This window comes from Tamandua tetradactyla, chromosome 8, assembly GCF_023851605.1.
Source record: "Tamandua tetradactyla isolate mTamTet1 chromosome 8, mTamTet1.pri, whole genome shotgun sequence".
Classification (NCBI taxonomy): Eukaryota; Metazoa; Chordata; class Mammalia; order Pilosa; family Myrmecophagidae; genus Tamandua; species Tamandua tetradactyla.
This window is the reverse complement of record NC_135334.1, coordinates 109,176,938-109,190,293: the sequence shown is the minus strand read 5'-3', so window position 1 is coordinate 109,190,293 and position 13,356 is coordinate 109,176,938. Positions and strand designations below refer to the sequence as shown.

At 38.6% G+C, this 13,356-nt stretch overlaps 2 protein-coding genes and 1 long non-coding RNA gene across 4 annotated transcripts in view; 2 read left to right on the top strand and 1 right to left on the bottom strand.

Moving 5' to 3' along the window:
- LOC143644844 (uncharacterized) overlaps positions 1-7,208 on the top strand; it is a 41,629-nt gene extending 34,421 nt beyond the window's left edge. Inside the window, exon 2 of the long non-coding RNA XR_013156901.1 lies at positions 6,843-7,208. This is a non-coding gene — a long non-coding RNA (uncharacterized LOC143644844). The remainder of the gene's footprint in view (positions 1-6,842) is intronic.
- TCP11L1 (t-complex 11 like 1) overlaps positions 1-9,612 on the bottom strand; it is a 108,844-nt gene extending 99,232 nt beyond the window's left edge. The window contains exons 1-2 of one of the 2 annotated variants that reach the window (XM_077114355.1): positions 9,233-9,612; positions 6,278-6,465 (exon numbers count right to left, since the gene is read on the bottom strand). In XM_077114355.1, the coding sequence (XP_076970470.1) occupies positions 6,278-6,440 (163 nt within the window). In that variant the 5' untranslated portion in view covers positions 6,441-6,465; positions 9,233-9,612. Of the gene's footprint in view, positions 1-6,277; positions 6,466-8,447; positions 9,213-9,232 lie in introns of those variants that run through there. The other variant, XM_077114356.1, reaches the window with a different exon arrangement.
- On the top strand, positions 8,449-10,515 carry LOC143645274 (uncharacterized). The gene is made up of 3 exons (XM_077114788.1): positions 8,449-8,515; positions 8,896-9,604; positions 9,888-10,515. Exons 1-3 carry the CDS (start codon positions 8,449-8,451, stop codon positions 9,952-9,954), a joined length of 843 nt encoding a protein of 280 aa, XP_076970903.1. The 3' UTR covers positions 9,955-10,515.
- The last annotated feature ends 2,841 nt before the right edge of the window (positions 10,516-13,356 follow it).

Below are 13,356 nucleotides of genomic sequence, written 5' to 3'. Positions count from 1 at the left end.
CCAGTAAACTAATGAAGATCCACCTGGAATGGGTGGAGTCACAGTGCCCTCTATTCAAAGGTTAATATCCACAAATGGGTGTGCCACATCTCTGTGGAGATAATCTAATCAAGTTTCCAACTATAGTACTGAAAAGGGATTAAAAGAAAATGACTCCCTCCTCATAAAACAGATCAGGATTAAAACATGGCTTTTCAAGAGCACACAATCCTTTCAAACAGGCACAGATGTCAAATCTACTCAAAATGATTTACATATTCAATGCAATCCAACAGTCTACTTTGTAGATTTGGAAAAGCCAATTATGAAATTCATTTTAAGGGGCAAGGAGCTCTCAATAGCCAAAAACATCTTGAAAAAGAAGAAAAAGTTGGAAGACTTACACTTCCTGACCTTAAAGCATATTATAAGGCTACAGTGGTCAAAACAACATGGAACTGGCACAGGGATAGAAATACTGACCTATGGATTGAACTGAGAGTTCAGAAATAGGCCCTCAAGTCCATGGCCAATTGACTTTTGCCAAGGCTGTCAAATCCACTCAATTGGGAAAAGAATAGTCTCTTCAAAAAATGGTGCTGGGAGAATTGGATATCCATACACAAAAGAATGAAAGAAGAACCCTATCACACACCTTATATAAAAATTAACTCAAAATGGATCAAAGACCTAAATATAAAAATCAAGACTATAAAATTCCTAGAAGAAAATGTAGGGAATCATCTTCAGGATCTTGTGTTAGGCAACGGTTTCTTAGATTTTTATACCCAAAAGCAAAAGCAATGAAAGAAAAAAATAGATAAATGGGATCTCTTCAAAACGAAAAACTTTTATGCTTCAAAGGGCTTTGTCAAGAATAAAGAGGCAGCCTACTCTCTATGGGAGAAAATATTTGGACATACATCCAATAAGAGTTTAATATCCAGAATATATAAAGAAATTCTACAACTTAACAATAAAAAGACTAACAACCCAATTTAAAAATGGGCAAAGGACTTCAACAGACATTTCTCCAAAGAGGTTACACTAATGGCCAAAAAGCACATGAAAAGATGCTCAACATCACTGGCTATGAGGGAAATACAAATCAAAACTATAATGAGATATTCCATACCCACTAGAATGGCTACTATTAACAACAACAACAACAAAAAAAAACCCCAGAAAATTACAAGTGTTACAGAGGATGTGGTGGGAATGTACAACGGTGCAGCCACTGTAGAAAACAGTTTGGCAATTCCTCAGGAAGCTAAATATAGAATTATCATATGATACAACAATCACACTACTAGGTATATAACCAGAAGAACTGAAAGCAGGGGCTCAAACAGATATTTGCACACCAATGTTCATGGCAGCGTCAGGTGTCCATCAACTGATGAATGGATAAACAAAATATGGTATACGCATACAATGGGATATTTCATATGCAAAAAAGGATGCATGTGACAACATGGATGAACTTTTTTTTTTTTTACTTTTTTTTATTTCATAATATAACATACATACAAAGCAAAGAAATAAAAAAGCAATGGTTTTCAAAGCACTCTTTAACAAGTAATTACAGGACAGATCCCAGAGTTTACCATGGGCTACCACACCATCATCTCAGATTTTTCCTTCTGGCTATTGCAGAATATTGGAGGCTGGAAGGAATACATATTTTTTTTTTATCATTACAATCAACTTTTTTTTTCTTTTCTGTGAAAAATAACATATATGCAAAAAAACAATAAATTTCAAAGCACAGTGCAACAATTAGTTGTAGAACAGATTTCAGAGTCTGTGATGGGCTACAATTCCACAATTTTAGGTTTTTTACTTCTAGCTGCTCTAAGATACCGGAGATTAAAAGAAATATCAATATAATGATACAGCAATCATATTAATTTGTTAAACCCTATCTTTTCTGTAAAACTCCACCATCACCTTTGATCTTTTTGTTCCACTCTTTAAGGGTATTTTGGCTATGCCCATTCTAATTTTTTCATGTTGGAAGGGGTTGTCAATATTATGGGGTAGGGAGATGGAACCAGCTGATGTTCAGGACTTATCTGGTCCAGGGACCCATCTGGAGGTTGTAGGTTTCTGGAATGTTACCCTAGTGCATGGAACCTTTATAGAATCTTATACAATTCCTTAGGTATTCTTTAGGATTGGCAGGAATGGTTTGGGTTGGGGTTTGGCAAGCTATGATAGGTAGCAATGTCTAACTAAAGCTTATGTAAGAGTGACCTCTCGACTCTATTTGAACTCATTCAGCCACTGATACCTTATTTGTTCCATTTTTCCCCCTTTTGGTCAGGATGGCATTGTTGATCCCACAGTTCCAGGGCCTGACTCATCCCTGGGAGTTATCTCCCACACTGCCAGGGAGACTTTCACCCCGGGATGTCATGTCGCTCATTGGGGGAGGGAATGAGTTCACTTGCAGAGTTGGGCTAAGAGAGTGAGGCCACATCTAAGCAACAAAAGAGGTCCTCCGGATGTGACTCTTTGGCATACTTATAGGTAGACTAAGCTTCTCTGCTACATACATAAGCTTCACAAGAGCAAGCCTTAAGATCAAGGACTCGGCCTATTGAATTGGGTGTCCCTAATGTTTGACATAGCATCTGGGGTTTCCCCAGTGGTAAAGTTTAATATTTCCTTATTTTTTTCTCCCATCCCTAAGGGACTTTGCCAGTACTTACTAATTTTCTGCTTAATATGTTCTAGTATGTATCCAGGCATTACATTAAGCTATACAGGATTAAAGGCCCACATTTTTATTCTGGGCTCCCTCTGTTTTGATTGAACATGGATGAACTTTAAGGACATTATGGTTGAGTGAAATAATCCAGACACAAAAGGACAAATATTGTATGATCTCACTGACATGAACTAATTAGAATAAGCAAACTCACAAAGAGTTAGAATCTAGAATACAGGTTACCAGGAGATAGAGTGGGGGTACAGAAAGGAAGCTGATGTTTAATTTGTGCAGAATCTCTATTTAGGTTGACTGTAAAGGTCTGAAAATGGATGGTGGGGATGACAGTACATTATTGTGAGTATAATTAACAACACTGAATTATGCATGTAAATGTGGTTGACGTTTTGGGTTGTGCATATTCTAGAGTGAAAGCTAGATGATAAAATATGTGGCTGAAAAACACAGCAAACCCTAGTATGGATGATGGACTGGGGTTAATAGGATAAAATGTTTCTTTCATGAATTATAACAAATGTATGACACTAATACAAGATGTTAATAATAGAGTGGTATATGGGTATATAATCTATGGACAATAGTTAATGGTACTATTTTAGTATTCTTTCATCAGCTATAACAAAGATACCACACGAAAGTAAAGTGTCAACAATAAATGGGAATGCTATAGTTTTTACATGACTTTTCCATAAACCTATAACTTCTCTAATAAAAATTTTTTAAAAACATTATGCAGAAACCTTCTTGACCAAAAAGGGGAAGAATGAAATGAGACAAAGTGTCAATGGCTAAGAGATTCCAAACAGAGTCAAGAGGTTATCCTGCGGGTTATTCTTACGCATTAAGTAGATATCACCTTGTTAGTCAAGATGTAATGGAGAGGCTGGAGGGAACTGTCTGAAAATGTAGAGCTGTGTTCCAGTAGCCACGTTTCTTGAAGATGATTGTATAATGATATAGCTTTCACAATGTGACTGTGTGATTTTGAAAACCTTGTGTCTGATGCTCTTTTTATCTACCTTGTCAACAGACGAGTAGAACATATGAAATAAAAATAAATAATAGGGGAAACAAATGTTAACATAAATTTAGTTTGAAATGCTAGTGATCAATGAAAGGGAGGGGTAAGGAGTATGGTATGCATAATTTATTTTTTCTGTTTTCGTTTTATTTGTTTTTCTGAATAGATGCAAATGTTCCAAGAAATGATCATGATGATGAATATACAACTATGTGAAGATATTGTGAATTATTGATTATATATGTAGAACGGAATGATCAAAATAGGAAAGTTTGCATTTATTTGGTATATAAAAAAAAAAGAAAAAAAACATTATGCAGGTGGGCCACGGTGGCTCAGCAGGCAGAGTTCTTGCCTGCCATGCAGGAGACCCGGGTTCATTTCCCGGTGCCTGCCCATGTAAAAAAAACAAAAAACAAAAAACATTATGGTAACTGAAAGAAATCAGACATAAAATACTATATTTTGTATGATTCTATTTACATAAAATATAAATGTAAATAAATCCACAGAAACAGAAATAGACTAGTAGTTATATAGGACCACTATATACGGATAGAGGATATATCTATCCTTATAGATAGAGGATAGAGGGATTGAAAAGTGATTGTGAAGGGTATGGGGCTTTCCTTTTTAGAATAACGAAAGTGTTCTAAAATTGATTGTGGTGATGAATGCTCAACTCTGTGAACATACTAAAAGCCATTTATTGCACATTTTGGATGGATTGTTTGGTATGCAAATATTTCTCAATAAAGCTCCTTTGTAAAAAGACAAAAAGAAAAAGAAAAGACCAAAGAGACTCCTACAAACAATGCAGTGGTCTCTTACAAGTGCTGCTCTCTATCAGCATATCAGTGATATGAAAACTGACTTATGTCACCCCATACAAACTGGGAAGGGTCAGATATGAACAGTTGTAAGGTAGTATATCAGAGATTCCAAAGTCATTTTTAATAATAATAAATATATATAATTAAAAACAAAACCGTAAACTAATAAATTAGCATTGTTTAAGCCAACTCATTTTATGGTATTTGCTTAAGCAGCCTAGGAAACTAAAACAGATTTCTGTGAGAATTTGATGAAAGCATCCATGACCTTTTACCTAGAAAAATACATATGCTGTATGTACAAACATTGATGTAATATTTTGGCTTTTCTTGGATCCCCTAAAACTTGATCATAGGCCCCAGGATAAGTATTCTTGCCTGAAGGACATGACTAGACACAATTTCAGATAATGCAATCTAATATAAATTGGTGGTATGCCATAAGACTGACAGGATGTCAAAGGTGGGACCATCAACTAAAGAATGAGTGAAGACCTAAACCAATAGGTCTGTCTTTATCAGAAACTGTATCATATTAGGCATATACAATCATATTACAGCAATCAGTATTGGCAGCTATAAATGTAACAGATGATATAATCTTAGTAGCAGTCATATTAATAACAACTGACATTTGCTGAGCATTTATGATGTGCCAACCACTGTTCTTAGTACACGAATTCCTTTCATCTTCACCATCACCCTAACAGGTAGGTGTATTTTCCTCATTTTAAAAATGAGAAACAGAAGCTTTTAAACCACACATATTGGAGACAAGGCCTAACACTTTTTATTATAAGACTATGTTATTAAAGGCATATTTCCACAGATACAACTTGACGAAGTAGTGTACGTATCAAAATCTACGGGATGACAAAGCTACAATAAAATGGGGTCTACTAAAGTGTTTTAAAGGAATCCTGAGTTTCATTTTAAAAGTACCTAGAAATGGCTTTGATCGGTTTAGCAGAAGCACACTTCAATGTCTAAAAATGTTTGAACTTCTTCCAAATATTTAGAATTACTGATCATCTACCCTTTAAAGAGATAGCATCAATACTGGCATTCTTAGACTATGACACTCCCTCTTTTTGGATTCACTTCAAAAAGTTTAAATATGCTTAATAAAAGACATGAGTTGGGGCAACTTCTGGGAAGACATTTGGAAATTGCAACCCTTTTATTCAAAGCTTGCTCCCCGCCAGGGCTCTGAAATGACTTCATCACATACATTCAGCAAACTAAATCCCCTCAATCTTGTGGGAACTAAACCTCCAGGCAGTGAATTTAAGGTGTGGAACTCACTCACATTCAAAAAACTTTTTTTTTTTTTTTTTTTACTTGTACAAGCATAGTCCTAGCTGGACTCAGCCTCAGACTTTTCAAACACTCTTTTAATTAAAGCTGCAATTTGAACCCCACCCTCCTATTTCTCAGAGCACTTCAGAGAAATTGGAATGTCGCTAAAGCTGAAGAACAATAGGAACATTCTGGACAATATTCTAAAATTCTCATTCCTCATGCAACTGAAAACCCACAAGCCATTAGGCTGCCAGCTGAGAAACTGTTGCTATACTTAAATGCTAATTATTGGCAATGCTATCATGTCATTAGGCCCTAGCTCAGAGCCTCATGCACAAAGAAGCCTAATAAAATTATCATTTGAAAACAACAATAATGTTGCATATAACCAAAGTTAAATTTGCTTACAGTGAGGTCTCTGCACTCTTTGGGGAGTGGGAGAGGCCGGCTTTATTCTTTCCTGTAAAGCTTCATCAGAACCTTCCACAGTATCTTCAAGGCCTTGCTCAGAATCATTTGATTTTGACTTTCTTGCTTCATTTATGTTGGACTTGTCAAGGTTTTCAGACATTTCTCAATTAAGTTTATTCACTTTTCTAGGATAGAAAACAAACAAGCAAATGAGCCAAAAGCATTTAGCTGTCACTAACCAGCAGTGTAACTCTGGGCAAATCATTTCTGAGTTTGTTTTCTCCTCTGTAAAATAAACAGGATTGCTAAGATCCTGTCGAGTTATAACATTCTATACTTCTCTGATTCAAGAGACACTTATAAAATGACACTTTAATTTATGGACCTATGCTTCAGAGAGTAACAAGTTTGAATATTCTTGTCCCACAACTGGTACCATGACACAGGAACACAGGGCCTTAAACTGCTAAATAAATAAATAAATAACACTGTAAACTGCCTGCCTCTATTTTAATCAGAGACAGTAATTCAATCTTAAATTCTTTACTTTCATTCCTGACAGCCGGTATGAAAACTACTTGGAAATAATACCTTTCATCAGGTGATGAATATCAGGTGACGAAATACACCATGCTGAGAAGTAGGTTCCCTGATACTATCATGTGGATAAGATACCTAAGGATACCTAAAGATAACAAACAGAAGGCAGAGTCTTATGAAGCATTGAGAGGACTATCTGAAGCAAATAATTTTACGACCTCCTTTCCAGTCAGCAAGAAAAGATGATAAGTGAAGTAGGAAGCTGCAATCATAATGTATGTGGTTGGGTGGGGTTTTTAATTTTTAATTGCTTCTTAAAATTATTTTATTCCTATTTTGTAATTGGTTCGGGCCAGTTAATAAAGGCCTAAAATAGGCCTTTCTTTTATTTGGTGTAAAACTTTTAGTCACTTTTTTTCCTAGGGTTCTGTATTCCTAGGGTGATTCCAGTTAAGGGGAGAAGACAGATACAATGTCTCTGCATATACAATACCGAAAACGGTTAGCATTTGTACTATTAGCACTTGAAGATCACAAGACATTTTCATAAACACTAATTAGACTTTATTACACACTTGGAAGGTAGTCAAGGGATCAAAAGAAATGTTAAGTGCTTTAGGGAGGTTTGGCAGATTCTCCTCTGTACATTAGAGAGAAAAGATTGCTTGGCATAATTATCTGAAATCTCAGAGGTCTCCATTAAATAGAATGTATTTTCCCTTTCTAGTCCAACTTTAAACAATACCTTCCAACACCCCACTCCAAACACACATCTCTCCTCTCTGTCCTAAATCCTATTAGGCTCTGGAAATGCTCCAGGATCCAAAAGATAATATTACCAGTGTATTCTACGAGAAAGGAAAAACAAAAACACTTATAATCTCCTTCACATGATGAGAATGAGCTCTCAAAAGATGGAGTAATTCCTTTTGCACAATGAGAATAAATGGCATGAATTTCCAGGTCTGTAATACTCAGTTTTATAAATTATCTCCATCTTTTAACAATCAGCTCAAGTCCTACTTCTTCCCAAGACACTTCCCCAACCTTACCAGTGTTTACACTGTTCTCCAAACTCCTTTAGCGGCTGGTTATTAGACATTTGGCGTTCATCATTACTTATAATCAATCCAAAATATGTGCATTGATAGATAGGGATAGAAAGATGAAAAGACAGTCTAAAGAGGGAGTCAAGAATGTTTACAAGTAGCTATAATGTAACTGAAGCCTTAGCGGCATTAAAAAATTACTAAGAGAACAGGGGACATAGCAGATGGAGAAATTAATTCTGCCTGGGAGGAAGGCCGGGAAAAGCTTCCAGCAAAAGTGACATTTGAAGGGAGTAGGATTTCACCCAATTAAAAACATGGGAGTAGTGGTAGGGCAGGGTGGGGTGGGGAGGGAGGTGAAAAGAAGGGCATTACATTCAAAAGAATGGGGGAAAAAAAAACAGTAAAAGTAGAATAAGTGGCAAGTGACATTGAAAAGATGGATTGGACAGATAGTAAAACTGCTAATATTTTTTATTTTAACTCTTTAAGTAGATTTTGAACTTCTTAAGGGTCAGGAACAGCCATATTTCCCACATAGTGCTTTTTTGATATAAGATTATCCCCCAGATACCTACTATGCATTTGTTGGTAGAAATGAATCCGTGTCATATCTGTGATGTCAGTATATATGGGAAGTGTGGGCGTTGGTCTCAGGAGTACCTGGGTTCCAATTCTAGCTCTTTACTAGTTGTGTAACTTCAGTTTCTTCATCTGTAAAAATGGAGCTACCTACCTTCCTGGTGTGGGGATGGATTAAAGGAGAGTGTATTCATAACAGCACAAGCACATAACAAGCTCTCCACAAATGGTAACTATAATTACAGGGCTATGGGATTCTGCGTGGGACCATTTAATTTCTTACAGTGTGCTCATTCATTCAACCATCACCAACCTCTAATATGACTAAAAAGGGAAAAGAGTAGAAGGATGGATCCTAGCACTTACTGATTTTCCGGGTTGCACGCCGGACCTAAGCTAGACACTAGGGACTCCCAGCAGAAAGGGCCTTCCGGCAAAATAAAGGGGCTCTATCCACCGACGCCGGGAGTCACTCGTCTGGCGTACAAGTGCCACTCACTCCCAGCGTCCAGAGCCCACTATACACAATTGCCGCTGAAACAGCGGCAGGGCCGGGAGCAGGCAACGGCAGCGGGGCGCGCCCTGAGGACAGCTTCGAGGGGTGGGACAAAGGCCGCCCTAAGCCTCAACCCGCCCGCTGTCTCTGCCTCCTCCTCGCCTCCATCCTGACATCACCGAGACCCGACCCTCTGGGAAACGGAAAAGAAACGCCTGTGATTTCGACCTCGCCCCTCCTGTGCGGGCCCCGCAGGGCTGCTAGGCTCAGTGCCCCTTCCCTCACCTGCAGCGGAATCGACGTTCTCCCTCCAGCCGCTCCCACAGTGACTCAGGCAGAGACGGGCTCCGCAGCGGGGGCGGGGAGCGATGCGCCGCGAACAGGGCGGTTCAGCCTCTGCCCCCCGAGGCCACATCCCTCGCCGCGCTGCGGGCGGCCCTCCCCGTATGACTCCGGTGGGCCGCGTCCACAACAGCAGCTCCTCAGCGACGGGAAGACAGAGGCTGCGCTTAGCCACACGGATCCCACTCCACGGAGGGCGGCGCCATCTTTCTGTACGGAAAGGCGGGAGGCGCAGCCGGTTGCTTACCGAGGGGGCATCCATCCTACACGAGGCGACGCCATATTTCTGTACGGAAAAGAGGAAGGTGTGGCCAGGTGCTGACCAAACGGGTGCCGGGTTAGGGCTGACGGGGTGAGAGAGAGGAGGCACAGGCAGTCAAATAAAGGAAAATAAAAGGCTCATCGGGAGCAACCATATTCAAAGCCTTCCCCGCCGGGGTTTTAAAAATTTAAATATTACCTCATGCTTTGTGGTCGCCTATAGATTATTCCCCTTCCTTCCATTTTGGTGTTAAAAAAAGTCATGCCCACCCACCTACCAGCCCTCACTTTCACGCACAAATTCGGTTTAGTTTCTAGGGGTCATCTCTTTCTCCAGGTGGCCGCTACACAGTGCCGACAGAAAAAGCGAGACCTTAACTCTGAATACACGAGAAGACGAGTAGACAAACGGTTACCAGGAGGGCTCAGTGCGGTTTAAGTAGTTCACGGTGAGCGTTCGGAGTTTCTCAAGTCCCGTTCGTGTTCTAGAAAGGAAAACTATTATTCCTAAGTATCAAGGCTCTCGTTTTGGGGTCTCCTCTCTCTCAGTCCCAGGTGATGGGGGACGTGACCTTTGCGGCGGTGAGGTCTAACTGCTGCTCCAAGAAAATCATGCTCTTCTCAGCCTGCAGTAGTAGAATAGAGAGCTAATTTACACCAAGAGTTCGTTGTGTCTGATCTTTAAAAAAATAATAAAAAATATGACATTAACTATTCATTTGTAAAAATGTTTTAAAACAGTGTAAGTGATGCATGCCTTAAACAAAGTGGAGGTAATAATCAAGTCTCTCTAGCTGTAGCCTATAAAACTTGTTAATTTGAGTAACTAGGACGAAACAAGAAGGAACGGAATTAGTACTTTGGAACGCTACTTCTAAATAGGTCACCTGTGGGCAGTTATGCCTCAAGCACTGGAGGCTGACGTGCAGTATAAGCGCCTTTAACCCATTCACTAAATAGCACATTTTCCCTCTTAAAAAAAAAGCAAAAATTCTGAGATGAAGTTTCACTTTAGGAGAAAAACAAAAAGGACTGTATAGTCTGTACTGGTTTTCATCTTTGACTAGTTTAAAATCTCCCTCGGTTGGTTGGGGTAGAGGCCAGGCAAGGAGTTTTAAAAGCTCTCCAGGTAATTCTAATGTGTAGTCAGCCTAGTACCCTTCCAGTTAGAGATTTAATCACTACTTCCCACCTCCCAAATGAGAGTCCCCTACGTTCCTTGAAGGATTAATAGTATTTTGTTGTGGACACCGTGGCAGTACCAAAACCGCTTCTGATTTCATTTGGAAAGGTTTTACTGCAATCTTTGATACATTTTAGATTGTTTCCTCTTAAGTGTTAAAAGATATTGACATACTCCCTGGCAATATGGAACATGATTCCTAGGGATGAGCCTGGCCCTGGCATTGTGGGTTTAAGAATGACCAAAAGGGAGAAAGAAATGAAACAAAATAAAGTTTCAGTGACTAAGAGACTTCAAATGAAGTCGAGAGGTTATTCTGGAGGTTACCCTTATGCAAGCCTTAGCCGGATATTTCAAACTACCACAGTGTGCCATGCCCCAACCAGTGGTATTACTGAAAACCCTAGGGAGTGCCCTTGGCTCTAAATCTCTGTAATTTTGTAGTAAGTTTATTTTCTCAGAAATTTAAGGTCTCCAGATTGATCCTAGGCCAGAGAAGTCCTGAAACCCAGTGGTAACAGTCTCTTGAAGAACAATTACCAGGTTCATTTCTCTACCCCAGAAGATCAACACCCCTTACCAGCACAAAGAAGTTAGAATGGTCATTGCCCAGACATCCCTGAAGATTGAAAGAGCAAATGAGAGGAAGAAGGTATAACTGAGAAATTAGGATTTAACAAATGACTGTGACCACTGACTCATCATATAGATATTTCTTTTTAAAACCAAGTGCTTTACGATACCCAGAAGGAAATACCTGAAGTACTTGAACTGTAACCCAGTAGCCCTCATCTTTGATAATGACCATACAGCTATACTATAAAAAAAAAAAAAAGAAAAAAGTCCCCTATGTTCATACTATTTAATTCTGGATGTTTTGTTTTGTTCCACTGATACATATATATATGTTGTGTGTGTGTATATATCTATACTGTTAATACTTACTGTCTTAGTTAACTTACCTCTATTGTCTTAAAATTGGGTGGTCTGCAATACTAGTGGTCAATAAGAGGGGTAAGGGATATGGGATGAGGGTTTTTTCTTTTTCTGGAGTAACACAAATGCTATAAAATGATGTTGATGAACATACAACTGTGATGATATTGTGAATCACCAGTTGTATACTTTGGATGGGTTATATGGTGTGTGAGATATCTCAATAAAAATTTATTTTAAAACATATTGACATTTTCCAATTCTTTGCCTGCAAGGACTGGGAACTGAGATTACCTCAAGGTAAAGGGAGTTCATTGCAAGGCCACACAGGGTTTGGAAGGAGAAAGGAGTCAGATGGTCTAGAGAACAGCTGTGATTCTGTCACTTTCCCAGGTCACACAAGATCTCTCTACATCTCTGCTTCGTTACTGCAGTCCACTAAACTCTTCTTCTCTACAAAAAACAGATGGGTTTCCCTATTTTCTCAGCTGCAGCTTCTTTGTAATTTACCTTTACTCTCAGAATTTGATTGGCCAAGCTGTTTTTTTGTGTGCAGTCAGTCTCATTAGCCTAAAGGAGGAGTGCTCAGCCATGACCTATTGAGCTCAGGTGGTGGCCAAACTCACACAGTCTTCTGGACATCAGGTGTGTATGTCGGGATGGGAAGGCATCACGATGAAAAATAAGAGCACACAGAAAATAGTGATTGGCAGCTCACCCAAGAGGGTTTCCCAAGCCATTCAGGGTAGCTCTGGACCTCTAATATTGAGTACCTGCAATATACATAACCAGATTTTCTTAAAATGCTATTCTATTCTTGTTTATGAAGTGGTTTAACCAGTGTATGCTCCATGAAATTATCATTCTATCAGAATGTTGCTTCTTTTAGGAACACAAATATAACTATACAATCAATTCTGCCTTCTCCTGAGGGAAAGGTGTTTGTTTACTAAATGACTATTACATTCTGTGCAAAATAAAGGTTGCCAATCACACAGTACACACACAGTTGCTCTGCCAACTATAGTCGCAAAGTTTCAGTAGCTTGTTTCTGAAAAACTTCCTCACACTTAAATCATGAAGTATCTTAATTCTTTCCCCTCATTGTCAAGAGAGCTGCCATCCCTTCTTGCCTGAAGTGTTCGAAAAAGCTGACATAAAAGTTATTTCCTGATTAGAATTGGTATATAGATTCTAGCATCTTAATGCTAGCATGCTGAAACATCAAGTTTTCTTCACCTCACATTAAAAGTCTAAGCTAAAATAGATAAAATTCAGTCTCATTTTAACCTTTCGGTTTTACTAAGGATGAACAATTTCACATTATAGATTGTACTGTTTATCTATTTACAAATATCTTGCCAGTGCAGTCATTCTAAAGTAATCATTAACTTGGTTAACAAGTTATTAAACCTTTAGCTCTAATCACCATTTACAAGAAATAGAAGACAGAGGACAAGATAAAGAACATCCTAGTCTTGCAGTCAGCAAAATCCAGACTGGTAAAATCAATGATAACCGACTGGGTTTATTCAACAACAGCAGCAGCAAAAATAACAACAATAAAAACAAAACAAAAGAGAAAAAGAAATGAAAAAGAACCACTACCTACAGATTAAAAGAGATTTAAGATGTACATTAACCAATTGCAATTTATGGACCTTATTTGGATCCTTCCTTATTTGAA